The sequence below is a fragment of the Palaemon carinicauda genome, chromosome 17 (genome assembly GCF_036898095.1).
Source record: "Palaemon carinicauda isolate YSFRI2023 chromosome 17, ASM3689809v2, whole genome shotgun sequence".
Lineage (NCBI taxonomy): Eukaryota > Metazoa > Arthropoda > Malacostraca > Decapoda > Palaemonidae > Palaemon > Palaemon carinicauda.
In genome coordinates, this window is record NC_090741.1 from 59,751,521 (window position 1) to 59,766,823 (window position 15,303).

Below are 15,303 nucleotides of genomic sequence, written 5' to 3' on the forward strand. Positions count from 1 at the left end.
CAATCATTGCCACCAGGTTTTACAAAATAGTTTATGAATATATTTTCATATGCTTATATGAATCCTAGTTTTACTTGAATCCTTCATTGCTAATTGTATATGAAGAGAATGCAGGATGAAAAAATCCATTGAATTGTGTAGCATTTGGCTCCCCCTTCTTTTACAGTAGCACCTCATTGATCAAATGGCGAAAACTCAAGCATTTCGGTGATCGAACAAAATTTTTTAACATCTTCTGCCTGTATATTAAACAACCTGAAAGAACTTGTAGGGACTGAGACTGGGGTTGTACTCAGAAATTTAGTAAGGGAGCCACTTTTGTTGAAGATGAACCAAGTAGGAACTACAATGGTATTTCTTGTTTGTTCCTACACAGATACAGTACTAACCTTCATCTTTTAAGACAAATATGATTTTAGCAAAGCTCGAAACTCGGATGTTTACAAATTTATAACGAGGTGTTGACAGTTACTGGTCGGTAGTGGAGGAAGCCCCTCCCCCCTGCCAGTTCACGGAGAAGCCACTTTGATTTTAGCTGCCATGTAGTGCAGACATAATCTCGGTTGACACACTTGGCTTATTAATTCTTTTTCTTTCTCTTCATTTTGATTGTGTTTACTTATTATGGAGAAACCACAATTGGGCATGCTGTCTTGCCTTGGAATTCCTGGATGACATTGTTTGACTTTCATGAGAAAGTCGAATGTGGGTCCCCATTCTATGTCATGCATGCAGGGAACATGACTGTTTACAGTCTTTCCTTTGTGAGGATTTTGGGGAGTGGTTAGCTTCCGAGTGGCAAGAGTTCAGCAAGAGGAAAAAGAAAACCAAGTGAGATTCTTCCTCTTCCAGTTCTACCATGAAGGCGAAGAAATCTGGGGGGAATATGAAGAAAGAAGATGACGATAATCTAACCCGGGGGCGAAGCCAGAGTGAGACGGTGATATCTGTCTCCCCTAGAAGAGCAGATATCTCTTCTGCTCTTGAAAAACCTGATGAAACTTTCTGAGGACACTGCAAGCGACGACGCCCTAAAGACATTATGGCCATCTTTAGGATTACTGTAGAAGGAATATCTTTCAGTGAGAGACTTCTGCAAGTCTTAGCTATATCCAAGGTAAAGTTTCCTTTGCTGGAGCATGCTTCATCTGCTGCACCTGCAGAAGAGGCCTTTGGCTCTCCCAACTCAGGATTGGCTGCTCCTGCCGTTAGAGGAGCCTTCTGCTTCAAAGAAGTGCTTAAGCCCTCTTTCGCCTCCTATCCCTTTAGGCTACGCCTTTATCAGGGAAACAATTTTCTAACTTGGTCCCCCTCTACAAAACGAAGAGGAGAATTTTTCTCCAATAAGACAGTGTCATTGTCTCGTCAAAGAATCTCCCATCCCACCCCGTCAGAAGGCGTATTGTTACATCCTCAGAGGAAGAATTCTGTTTTAAAGGAATTAAATTTGAAATTGGTTCAGGAGTTTTTGCTTAACCCTGGATAGGTACGCTCCTCGGACACCCCTTTAAGGGTATACTCGGACGCAAACGACCCCGACGCCAAAAAAAATTCTTGAAAAATCAGTTTTTGCAGTAACCTCCTTTTTTCTTTTGCCAAAAAAAACTTCAATGAATGCTTAAAACAACTGTAAAGATAAATACTACTCATCTGCAGAAAAACTATTTATTATAAATATTTTAAAAAATTAAGTAGAAAAAAAAAGACCTGACATAAAAATTCATAAAAAAAAAGTTTATACATATATACACAAATCCTTTTAGGAATTGATTCTTGAATGTTTAGGACACATCTTGATGTATTTTGGATGAAGTCAGACCCATGGAGGTGAAGATCTGAAATGAGAAAAAAAGGGTAACTTTTTTTGGCCAAAAAAATTTGTCCAAATTTCATGAATTTTTTTGGGTACCCAAATGAAATAGGAAGTGGCTAATTTTTTTAGGAAATAAACATATGTTATCCTAAAATAGAAATATGTAAAAAAATCTTCATTATTTTGTAAATTACATTTATATCAGGGGCCATATCTAAAGGTCATTTTTTGAGTACTTAGAAATTTCGTAAAAAATACATATATTTAATATATAATATGATATTTATGCAGGTAAAAATATACCAATATATCACAAATTCTATAGGGAACAAGAATATATATAGATAGGGCAGCTTACGCTTCGGATATGTCCACAAAATGGCCGCCAACCACACTGACTCAGACTCCGTAATCTGCCACTTGAAATGTAGGAAGGGTATGTCAATTTCAAGGTGTTATTTACTAATCTAATTATTATTGGATATGCATAAAAATTGTATGGTGGGTTGCTGGATAATTGACGATTATTTTACGACTATAAAATTAAAATTCTGACCCAAAAAAATTTTTTTGAAGGGAAATAAAAAAAAAAAAAAAAAAAAATGTAAAACAATATAATATTTTAGCTAAAAAAATTTGATGATATTCAATCAAAAAAAAAGTAAACAAAATTTTCCGACAAATAAACATCTAGAGGAATCATTACTCTGTGATAGTTCGTTAGTACGTAGCAATTTTGAAAGAATTGGGAAAAAACGAAAAAATGGCAATCACCGGAAAATCGAACACATACCTATATATACGCCATATCTGGCTAAAAAAAAGATAGGCATGGGTAGCCAGATCATCTAGAAACACTTTCCAACACTATAAAAATATAAGTTTTGCGACACTACTTGCCAATTCCTTACGGTAACATGACTAAGCAAAAAAATGCAAAACAAATAAAAAGGGGCACTCGCGGAAAAATGGCTAACATTCTAATATACGGCATTTCAGAAAAAAAAAAATTCAGTCACGTGCTAGGCAAACCATCAAGGCACATTTTCCGACAAATAAACATCTAAATGAATAATTACTCTGTGATAGTTCCTTAGTACGTAGTAATTTTGAAAGAAATGGGAAAAAACGAAAAAATGGCAATCACAGGAAAATCGAACACATACCTATATATACGCCATATCTGGCTAAAAAAAGAAGATAGGCATGGGTAGCCAGATCATCTAGAAACACTTTCCAACACTATAAAATTATAAGTTTTGCGACACTACTTGCCAATTCCTTGCGGTAACATGACTAAGCAAAAAAATGCAAAACAAATAAAAAGGGGCACTCGTGGAAAAATGGCCATTCTAATATACGGCATTTCAGAAAAAAAAAATTTAAGCCACGTGCTAGGCAAACCATCAAGGCACATTTTCCGACAAATAAACATATAAATGAAATATTACTCTGTGATAGTTCCTTAGTACGTAGTAATTTTGAAAGAAATGGGAAAAAACGAAAAAATGGCAATCACAGGAAAATCGAACACATACTTATATATACGCCATATCTGGCTAAAAAAAAAATAGGCATGGGTAGCCAGATCATCTAGAAACACTTTCCAACACTATAAAAATATAAGTTTTGCGACACTACTTTCCAATTCCTTACGGTAACATGACTAAGCAAAAAAATGCATAACAAATAAAAAGGGGCACTCGCGGAAAAATGACCAACATTCTAATATACGGCATCTCAGATAAAAAAAAAAGACATGCACGTGTTAGCCCAACCATCAAGGCACACTTTCTAACACATAAACATGAAAAAAAAAATCAATAATATACGGCAATTCCTTACTACGTAGTAAATTTTTACAAATATTGAAAAAAAAACAGAAATTGGCAACCGCAGTTAAATACCCAATATACCAATAACTACGTCGTATCTGACAAAAACAAAATCACGCATGGGTAGCCAGATCATCTAGACACACTTTCCAACACTAAAAAAGCAAAAGTTTTACGACACTATTTCGCAATATCTTACGGAAAAATGACTTGGCAAAAAAATGAAAAAAAATGAAAAAGGGACACTCGCGGTAAAATGCCCGACATTCTAATATACGGCATCTCAGATAAAAAAAAAGACATGCACGTGTTAGCCCAACCATCAAGGCACACTTTCTAACACATAAACATGAAAAAAAAAATGAATAATATACGGCAATTCCTTACTACGTAGTAATTTTTACAAATATTGAAAAAAAACAGAAATTGGTAACCGCAGTTAAATACCCAATATACCAATAACTACGTCGTATCTGACAAAAACAAAGTCATGCATGGGTAGCCAGATCATCTAGACACACTTTCCAACACTAAACAAGCAAAAGTTTTACGACCCTATTTGGCAATATCTTACGGAAAAATGACTTTGCAAAAAAATGAAAAAAAATGAAAAAGGGGCACTCGCGGTAAAATGGTCCTCGTGGTGATGAACGACATTTTAACTAAAAAAAAAATCATGCACATGGTAGCCAAACAATCCACCAAGACTTTCCACAACTGATAACCTATACAAGTTGCACCATTCTACGACAATTTCATAATACGTAATAACTTTGATAATTATGCAAACTACCTTAGAAGGGTAAACTCGGTCGCGCTCGACCCCGACGCGTCTCAGAAATCGGGGAAGGAGTACAGCTACAGCAATGCACATCTGGACACTACTAGAGCGTGTAGGGGAGACACCTCCTGCAGGTCGATCACCCACAAATTTAGTCACGGGGGTGAGTCACGTGAGAAAAACCTGTTTTTTTTTTTACGCTCGGGGTCGCAAACGACCCATCGTACCTATCCAGGGTTAATGTTCACAAACAAAGAGTAAACTAACAAAATATTTACCATTTACATAACATTTTGATTATTTTCAAAGTACAGTACTGCTGTGTACTTGTATTTTGGTGTACTTTATCCAAACTTTTATAGATTCATCCTTGGGTCTTACCCAACATGACTACCAAGTTTAGTCAAAATCAGTACTGTAGTTTTTGTGTAAAGTTGCTCACAAACAAATGATGACCGGGGTGAATAGGCCTACATATCCTTCGCAAAATATGTTATTTTTATTAGTAAAATAAATTTTTGAATATACTTACCCGATAATCATGTAGCTGTCAACTCCGTTGCCCGACAGAATTCTATGGAGGGATACGCCAGCTATCACAATACTAGAAGGGGGTGTACTTACCAGCGCCACCTGTGGCCAGGTACTATAGTACTTCTTGTTGACACCTCCTCAATTTTTCCTCGGTCCACTGGTTCTCTATGGGGAGGAAGGGAGGGTCGATTAAATCATGATTATCGGGTAAGTATATTCAAAAATTTATTTTACTAATAAAAATAACATTTTTCAATATTAAACTTACCCGATAATCATGTAGCTGATTCACACCCAGGGGGGTGGGTGAAAACCAGTGTACAAGATTAAAGGATAGCTAAGTATCCCATATTTCATATAACAGTTATCTCAAATAACAATGAAATAATAAGTACCTGGTAAGGAAGTCGAATTGAACCGTTACTCTGCCTCTTTTTTAAGTTCGTCTTCCTTACTGAGCGCAGCGTTCCTCTTGGAGGCTGAATCAACTCAAAGGTGCTAAAGTATATAGGGCTGCAACCCCTACTAAAGGACCTCTACACAACCTCTAACCCAGGCGCTTCTCAAGAATGAATTGACCACCCGCCAAATCAAAAGGATGCGGAAGGCTTCTTAGGTTATGGGATTAAGGGAATGTAGTGGCTGAGCCCTCACCTACTACTGCACTCGCTGCTACGAATGGTCCTAGGGTGTAGCAGTTCTCGTAAAGAGACTGGACATCTTTAAGATAAAATGATGCAAACACTGACTTGCTCCTCCAATAGGTTGCATCCATTATGCTCTGCAGAGAACGGTTTTTATTAAAGGCCATCGAAGTAGCTACGGCTCTTACTTCGTGGGTCCTTACCTTCAGCAATGCAAGGTCTTCCTCCTTTAAGTGAGAATGGGCTTCTCTAATCAGAAGCCTTATATAATACGAAACCCCGTTCTTGGACATGGGCCTCGAAGGTTTCTTGATGGCACACCATAAGGCTTCTGACTGTCCTCGAATAGGTTTAGACCTATTAAGATAATACTTGAGAGCTCTGACAGGGCAAAGAACTCTCTCTAGTTCGTTACCTACCATGTTGGAGAGGCTAGGTATTTCAAACGATCTAGGCCAAGGACGTGAAGGAAGTTCGTTCTTTGCTAGGAATCCGAGCTGAAAAGAACATGTTGCAGATTCGGTCGTGAAACCAATGTTCTTGCTGAAGGCATGAACCTCACTGACTCTCTTAGCTGTTGCAAGGCAGACGAGAAAAAGAGTCTTGAGGGTAAGGTCCTTGAAGGAAGCTGACTGGAGAGGTTCGAACCTAGGTGACATAAGGAACCTTAAGACTACGTCTAGGTTCCAGCCTGGAGTGGATAGACGACGCTCTTTAGACGTCTCAAAAGACTTAAGGATGTCTTGAAGGTCCTTGTTGGAAGAAAGGTCCAAACCTCTGTGGCGGAGAACTGAAGCCAACATACTCCTATACCCTTTAATCGTAGGGGCTGAAAGGGATCTCTCATTCCTAAGATGTAAAAGGAAGTCAGCTATTTGGGTCACAGAGGTATTGGTAGAGGATACTGAATTGGCTCTACACCAGCTCCGGAAGACTTCCCACTTAGATTGGTAGACTCTACGAGTGGAAACCCTTCTTGCTCTGGCAATCGCACTGGCTGCCTCCTTCGAAAAGCCTCTAGCTCTAGCGAATCTTTCGACAGTCTGAAGGCAGTCAGCCGAAGAGCGTGGAGGTTTGGGTGCAACCTGTCTACGTGAGGTTGACGTAGAAGGTCCACTCTTAGAGGTAGAGTCCTGGGGATGTCGACTAGCCATTGAAGTACCTCTGTGAACCATTCTCTTGCAGGCCAAAGGGGAGCAACCAGCGTCAGCCGTGTCCCTTCGTGCGAGATGAATTTCTGCAGAACTTTGTTTATTATCTTGAACGGTGGGAATGCGTAAAGGTCGAGATGGGACCAGTTCAGTAGAAAAGCATCCACATGAACTGCTGCAGGGTCTGGAACTGGGGAACAGTACAGCGGAAGTCTCTTGGTCATGGAGGTGGCAAACAGATCTATGGTAGGTTGACCCCACAAGGTCCAAAGTCTGTTGCACACACTCTTGTGGAGGGTCCATTCCGTGGGAATGACCTGATTCCTTCTGCTTAGGCGATCTGCTGAGACGTTCATGTTGCCCTGAATGAACCTCGTGACCAAAGTGAGGTTTTGACTTCTTGACCAAATGAGGAGGTCCCTTGCGATCTCGTATAGGCTCCTCGAATGGGTCCCTCCTTGCTTGGAGATGTAAGCCAAGGCTGTGGTGTTGTCTGAGTTCACCTCCACCACTTTGCCTAGCAGGAGGGACTTGAAGTTCAGCAGGGCTAAATGAACTGCTAGTAGCTCCTTGCAGTTGATGTGGAGCGTTCCCTGTTCCTCGTTCCACGTTCCCGAGCATTCCCGTCCGTTCAAGGTCGCACCCCAGCCCGAGTCCGATGCATCTGAGAAGAGATGAAGATTGGGGGTCTGAATAGCCAACGATAGGCCCTCCCTGAGAAGGAGATTGTTCTTCCACCACAAGAGAGTGGTCTTCATTTCTTTGGTGACTGGGATAGAGACTGCTTCGAGAGTCAAACCCTTGTCCCAATGAGCTGCAAGATGGAATTGAAGAGGGCGGAGGTGGAGTCTCCCTAGCTCGACGAACAGGGCCAGTGATGAAAGGGTCCCTGTGAGACTCATCCACTGTCTCACCGAGCAACTGCTCCTCTTCAGCATGCTCATGATGCACTCTAGGGCTTGGCTTATCCTGGGGGCCGATGGAAAAGCCCGAAAATCCTGACTCCGAATCTCCATTCCCAGGTACACAATGGATTGGGAGGGAATGAGCTGAGACTTTTCTATGTTGACTAACAGACCCAGTTCTCTGATTAAGTCCAAAGTCCAGTTGAGACTCTCCAGACAGCGACGACTCGTGGAGGCTCTCAACAGCCAGTCGTCTAAGTAGAGGGAGGCTCTGATGTCCGATAAGTGGAGGAATTTTGCTATATTCCTCATCAGATGCGTGAACACCATAGGAGCTGTGCTTAGGCCAAAACACAGGGCTTGGAATTGGTAGACAACCTTTCCAAAAACGAATCTCAGGAAAGGTTGGGAGTCTGGATGAATAGGAACGTGAAAGTAGGCATCTTTCAAGTCCAACGAGACCATCCAGTCCTCCTGCCTGACCGCTGCTAGGACCGACTTCGTCGTCTCCATCGTGAACGTCTGCTTGGTGACATACGCATTGAGCGCGCTGACGTCCAGCACCGGTCTCCAACCTCCTGTCTTCTTGGCCACCAGAAAGAGACGGTTGTAGAAGCCCGGGGATTGATGGTCCCGGACTATAACCACTGCCTTCTTCTGCACAAGTAGCGACACCTCCTGGTGCAACGCTAGCCTCTTGTCCTCTTCTTTGTAGTTGGGAGAGAGGTTGATGGGAGATGTTGTCAGAGGGGGTTTGAGGCAGAATGGAATCCTGTAACCCTCCCTCAGCCAACTGACAGACTGGGCGTCTGCACCTCTCTTTTCCCAGGCTTGCCAGAAACTCTTGAGTCTGGCTCCTACTGCTGTCTGGAGATGCGGAGAGTCAGTTTTTTCCTTTAGAGGCCTTGGAACCTTTCCTAGACTTGCTCCTGGAAGAGTCTGGACGGGAGCTTCCTCGGCTGGGGGCTCTACCACGAAAGGGCGGTATGAACCTCGTAGCAGGAGTATCAGCCACTGGGGTGCGATAAGTCCTGGGGACTGAGGTAGCAACCTTAGTCTTACGAGCCGATGAGGCTACAAGATCATGTGTGTCCTTTTGTATCAGGGCAGCAGACAAGTCCTTAACCAGCTCTTCGGGGAAGAGGAACTTCGAGAGCGGAGCGAAAAGGAGTTGTGACCTTTGACAAGGTGTAATGCTGGAGGAAAGGAAGGTACAAAGCTGTTCCCTTTTCTTAAGAACCCCTGATACAAACATCGACGCAAGCTCGCCAGATCCATCTCTAATGGCCTTATCCATGCAGGACATTAATAGCATGGCAGAATCCTTGTCCGCAGGGGAGGTCTTCTTGCTGAGGGCCCCCAGGCACCAGTCTAGGAAGTTGAACATCTCAAATGCTCTAAAAACACCCTTCAGGAAGTGATCAAGGTCTGAGAAGGTCCAGCAAACCTTAGAGCGCCTCATTGCAGTTCTACGAGGCGAGTCTACCAGACTTGAGAAGTCAGCCTGGGCAGAGGCAGGTACTCCCAAGCCTGGTTCCTCTCCTGTGGCATACCAAACGCCCGCTTTAGAAGTGAGCTTAGTCGGAGGAAACATGAACGAAGTCTTGCCAAGGTGTTGCTTAGTCTGCAACCACTCCCCTAAGATCCTTAACGCTCTCTTAGAGGACCTTGCTAGGACTAGCTTAGTATAGGAAGACTTAGCTGGCTGCATGCCCAGCGAAAACTCAGATGGTGGAGAGCGGGGAATAGCAGAGACAAAGTGGTCTGGGTATACCTCCCTAAACAGAGCCAAGACCTTACGAAAGTCAATAGAAGGCGGAGAAGGCTTGGATTCATCCACGTCTGATGAGGGATCCAGGTGTGCCGCCTCATCATCAGACGCCTCATCACCAGAGTGAAGCGAAGAGATCGGAAAGGTATGCTGAACAGCAGAGTCAGAACGAGCTGGAACAACAATATTAGTGGTTTCCTCCTCAAGAATCTGTTGAGGGAACACCTGAGTCTCAGACTGCAAAGGCTGAACAAAAGAAGCAGAAGGTAGGCGCATGGGTGGAGGAGGCTGACTCCTGGCATGAGTGGCTGAACTCAAGGATTGCGCTTGCTGAGTGGATGGCGGAAGCGGAGTAGCAAGTTCCTGTTCCTGCGGTGTGAGCGTAGAGCGATGAGGTAGAGGCTGCGCAGAACGTAGTAAATGTCTCGCAAGCTGAGGCTCCTGAGGCGCAAGGCTAAGGTGTTGTGGTGCTTGCCTTGCGGAGGGTTGAGCTCGCTGCAGCGAGAGCTGAGGAGACTGACTCATGGAAGGGAGAGGTTGTTGTACCTCAACCGAGTGTTGCATCACTGGTGGAGCAGCAAGTGGAAGCGGAGGAAGAGAGGTATAAGCCTCCTGATCCCATTGCTGAGGTTCCCTTAAGGAAGGCGGAGGCTGTACACCACTGGGAACAGTAAACTCAGAACGTGGCTCAACATCGTACGCCTGGCAGGCGGTACTGCGGTCAGGCGGAGCGAGCGCAGGCGGAGCGAGTGCAGGCGGAGGCGGAGGCGCAACCTTCTCAGCCTGACACTCACGCATCAAGACCGAAAGCTGTGCCTGCATGGACTGCAGTAGAGACAACTTGGGGTCGGCAGACACTACGGTCTGCTGAGGTAAAGCCTTAACAGCAGAGATCTGTTGCGGCAGAACCTTACTCCTCTTGGGCGGAGTGCAGTCGACTGATGACTGCGGCGAGTCAGAGCTGAGCCAATGACTGCAGCCCGGTTGAACACTCGCGGACTGGACTCTGCGTTTGAGTGGTCTAGAGACCTGAGTCCAGCGTTTCTTCCCTGACAATAGATCAGCGGACGAGTAAAAGACGGGCTCAATCGTCTGCAGGTGGGAGTGACGGTCTCTGGAAGACACGCCCGCAACCACCGAGGATACTTCTGTGCGCCGATCAAGGCCTGCCGAACCCTTTTGCCCTTCGACATTGCTTCTCCCCTGGGCTTGGGAGCTTGCAAGAGGTCCCGGACTGGGAGGACGACTGGCACGCACAGAAGTATCCTCACGCACCAAACTGACACTGACACTAGCACTTGGCACTGCACTGACACTAGCACTCGTCACAGCACTGGCACTAATTCCACCCACTGCACTCTTGACCTTAAGTTCCTTGACTTCGGCCATAAGAGACTTATGATCACTTACCACTGACTCTACTTTATCGCCTAAGGCCTGAATAGCACGCAACACAACAGACATATCAGGCTGAGGGCAAATAGTAGGTTCGGGGGTAGCCACTACAGGGGTAGGAAAAGGTAGGGGATCATGAGGTGAGGAAAAAAGTGAAGAGTGAGAAGAACTCCTCCTAACTCTACCTCTCTCTAACTTAGTTGAATATTTCAAAAGACGGACAAAATCAAGTTCCGAAAGTCCGGCGCATTCCTCACATCGATTTTCTAACTGACAGGGCCTATCCCTACAGTCAGAACAAGCGGTGTGAGGATCTACCGAGGCCTTTGGAATACGCCTATTACAAGACCTACATCGCCTATGGGTGGGGGCTTGCGAAATGTCAGACATCTTGAATCCAAAGAGTTAGCCAAGTGGGGTTCCAAAATCAAGCAAAAGATCGTTAACCGTTAATCAGGACTATATAAAAGCTATCTAAGCTAATATAAGAAGGTTTCCAGTAAAGCGACAGCCGAAATCTGAGAGAATACTTCACCAAAAGCCGTGAAAATACTCGAAGATCATAAGCGTATCCCAGAACGTCTTGCCGGAAGCACGACAGAGGAAAAATTGAGGAGGTGTCAACAAGAAGTACTATAGTACCTGGCCACAGGTGGCGCTGGTAAGTACACCCCCTTCTAGTATTGTGATAGCTGGCGTATCCCTCCATAGAATTCTGTCGGGCAACGGAGTTGACAGCTACATGATTATCGGGTAAGTTTAATATTGAAAACTTTAATTTTGATGAAGGTAATAATAAAAATCATTGTATGATGATCTTGACAGCTATCTTCTTAAAACCCCAGCAAGATAATCAATAATTTCATTGACTCAATTTTTATAAAAATATATTTTGCTGGAAAGGATAAGTGTTGTTGTTAGAACCAAAAGCAGATTATAAGTTGTCAATGCATACATAGCATCATTTGCAATTTTTTTTTTAGCTCAAAGGGGGGAAAATACATAAAAAGTTTTTAAAATAAAACTAAAAAAATTATGTAAAAGACTTTATCATATATTTTATATGCAAAAGTTTTAGCATGGTACAAAATCCTGAATGCCCTCAGGCCATAAGCAAAACCACTTGCATTCTAATTTAATTCAAATACAGAAATAAACAATTTTAGATCCTCCACTATCAACTATACTTTAAGCTGTTCTTATGAATACTGTAAACTTATGTATATCTTTTCTCAAACTCGGAGATACAAACAAAGAATTCGGCATATGAATACCACTCAACAAGAAAGAAGCCTTATTCTTACCCTTACTTAAAATCTAGTTTTATCACATGGAAGTTTTTATATAAGTTAACTTCCTCCTCATAGAAAACATAAGGCATATCACTCGGGACGTTTGTTTTGGATACTATGTAGAAATCACATTTTTCTCCTTGCTTTTATATCATGAAGAGAAATGAGCTACATACAGTACCTTCAAGCAAAGTCACACACAGTACTTCATTGCAGCATGTTAATAAACAAAAATATAATCAAAGTAATTAGTTGAAGTTAGCTAAGTGTTTTCTTCAATGACATCATTTTGAATCATCACTGCAATCGACGTTATCAAAATCTCAAGGGGTTATTCTAAAGATACAGTATGTTTCAATATCAAGAAAGAATATTGAATTCCGTGAAAAAAAAATGTTTTAACATGTCAGTCAAGAGGTAGAGAACATTTATTTTTACACATATGTAAGGATGACTTTAATCAGTTACCATTGCCAATAAATGTTTTTACATACACTAAAGTAATGGATATAATTTACAGAATAAAAAAAATTTAAAGTAAAATATAAAAAGAAACAACACCAAGCAAATGCTATACTGTACAGTATTTGAATAATACTTGAGCTGTTATTATTTATTTGAAAAACAAAACTTGTTTGTTGTTTTAAAAGAAAACAGGTAAACCAATTTTAAAATAGATTGTTTTGTCTTTTACAGTAGTGACTTTTAAAATTTATTTTGTATTTCATTGTTTTTTCTTAAACTAAAATTTAAAAGATCACCTATTACAAAGGATTGTCAATTATACAAAAATATACAATAACTCCCTGCCCTAACAGAACAGAGTCGAGAACAATCATTTCATGTCTAACACCACAGAGAAAAACTCAAAATATAAGGTTCATGATAACCCACATTGTTACTGTCAAAGGTCTGACAAAATCACATTTTAAAGGTTTAGATGTTTTAAAAGGTCGCTCATGAATGGCAGAGGCAAGCGACAGTGACATTGCTTTAGCAATCAGGACAATGCCCAAGAGACTGACCATATATCATATGATTAGCGCCCAAGCCTCTTCTCCACCCAAGCTAGGACCAGGGAGGGCCAAGCAGTGGCTGCTGATGACTCAGCAGATATAACTCTAGGGTCCCCCCAGCTTTAGCTCACAAGGATGGTAAGGTTGCAAACACTAATGGCACTAACGAGTCTGATCGGGACTCGAACCCCCGACTGGCAAACACCAGGCAGAGACGTTACCAATCAGGCCACAGCAACCTCTAATAAGGGTCAAACAACACTGTACTGTATGATTAAGATTAATAACTGGGGCCTATGAGCCTGCTCATGCATAAGATTTATGCACACAATCTGATTTCTCAGAGAATATTTTCTTTGATGTTTTGTAAAAACAAAAGGGGCACTTGGAATGAAATTAATTTTTTGCATTAATAATATTTTCTAATCGTATGATTTTGCATTCAAAGTGACCATGACCTCAAGTACGTTCTACCACCCACATTCTACCACCCCTACTTGACAATTAAGTCGTGTACAGTATATAACAGTTATTGTGTAAACATTAAATAACTGTAAACATTAAAAAAATACTGTCACAATTACAATTCCTCATCTTGAATATGTCATTTCTTTACTGCATAACCTATGATTACATCGACCTTCACTACATAATCTGTGACTGCATTAACTTCATCACTATGTGATCTATGATTGCATTCACCATCGTACCTTATTTGATAAAAGTCTTGACTATTCATAGAAATATTAACTTGACTACCACTATCATAATCAAACCTCCTAAAGTAATAACATATGTTTGTGCATTCAAAGTTCCTACTCCCCATCACTTCATTACCATCCATCTTGTAACCTGCAAGATGGAGTGTAATGTGGTTTGTTGGTAAAGTACACAGATTAAAAATAGAAGTTTGACTCTCCTGCTCTTAACAACAGTCATCCCTCCTTACAATTTGTACTAGTAACTGGAATCAATCAACAAACACTCAAATGTTTTAACAGCCTCACTGACTGGTTTCTTTCCTGCAATAATGCAAAACTATCACAGTACAGGTATTAGCTTTAAGTTGTGGTATTATGGATACCTTTTGCCCCCAAAGGACGTACCGGTACGTTCTTGCAAAACACTGTTATTTACATGTTTTTGCATATTTTTTATAAGTTTATGAGAAACTTGAGGCATTTTCAAAAAGAATGAGACCAACCTGACCTCTCTAGGACAAAAATTAAGGCTGTTAAAGCAATTTCAAAAAAATATATAGCAAAATGTGCTCGAAATTTAACCTTACCTTGGGTGTAAAAGGATTAACCATGGATTATTTGGTGGTCTGACCATCAATATAATTAGAGTAGAGGCTTAATCAATTATAGCTTCAAGTAAAGAAAAAATACCTTTAAAACAATTCCTGGGCTTTCAAGTTGCTTTCCTCCAAAAAAATATAATTTTATCATTAAACTAAATTACCCTTCGCTTCTGATATGTAAAATTCTCAGAATGTTGAATATGTCTTCTCAATATTTGCTATTGTATTTCCTGAGGCTTAAAACAAAGTTTCAACAAAGCTGTAAACCTACAGAAAGAACTTACACAAAACACTGGATGTTCATTACTCTAAAAAGTCTTCTATTGGTTTTGCATGGTCAGACGTCCAATCTCTTTCGAATAATGCCTGAAGTTGTTTCTGAAGAGATGGTGGATCTTCTTTTTCATTTTGTTCTGTATCAGAAACTGTACTAGTTTCATTGACAATGAAGCCAATGCCACCTGTGTTAATGAAGTAGTCGGCGCTCCAATTTGAAGTTCCTGGAATGTTGGTAAAGCAAAAAGTTTGAGTAAATAAATCACATGAAGATATACTATATAACATTTTTCATGAATTGATATCTTTATATATTTAGCTTTTCATGAAAGAATAGAATATGAATTCCAGACAAGTAATAAAATGATTAAATAATATGAAAAATTCAGTTTTTTCAATACAAACTATACCTAACAAAGCCTAACTATGGGCCTCATGCTAATCCAAACCATGTTATTCCCCTGTAAGAGGGTAGCACTTCCAGTGCACCTTGGGTATTACAGAAGGGTCTTTGTGGCATTCCATCGGTGTCTATCTTACTTGCTTCATTTCTTCCATATTGCTTTTTAACCTCTCCTAACTTTTAC

The 15,303-nt window shown here is 41.2% G+C and overlaps 2 protein-coding genes across 5 annotated transcripts in view; one reads left to right on the forward strand and one right to left on the reverse strand.

Moving 5' to 3' along the window:
• Positions 1–15,303, forward strand: part of Ppat-Dpck (Bifunctional Phosphopantetheine adenylyltransferase - Dephospho-CoA kinase) — a 266,249-nt gene that overhangs the window by 84,449 nt on the left and 166,497 nt on the right. The gene's annotated exons all lie outside the window — the stretch shown is intronic.
• The window catches only part of LOC137656798 (5'-3' exonuclease PLD3-like), an 85,769-nt gene continuing 84,370 nt past the window's right edge, over positions 13,905–15,303 (reverse strand). For all 4 annotated transcript variants that reach the window (XM_068391098.1, XM_068391099.1, XM_068391096.1 and 1 more), the window contains one exon: positions 13,905–14,940. In XM_068391098.1, the coding sequence (XP_068247199.1) occupies positions 14,744–14,940 (197 nt within the window). In that variant the 3' untranslated portion in view covers positions 13,905–14,743. The remainder of the gene's footprint in view (positions 14,941–15,303) is intronic.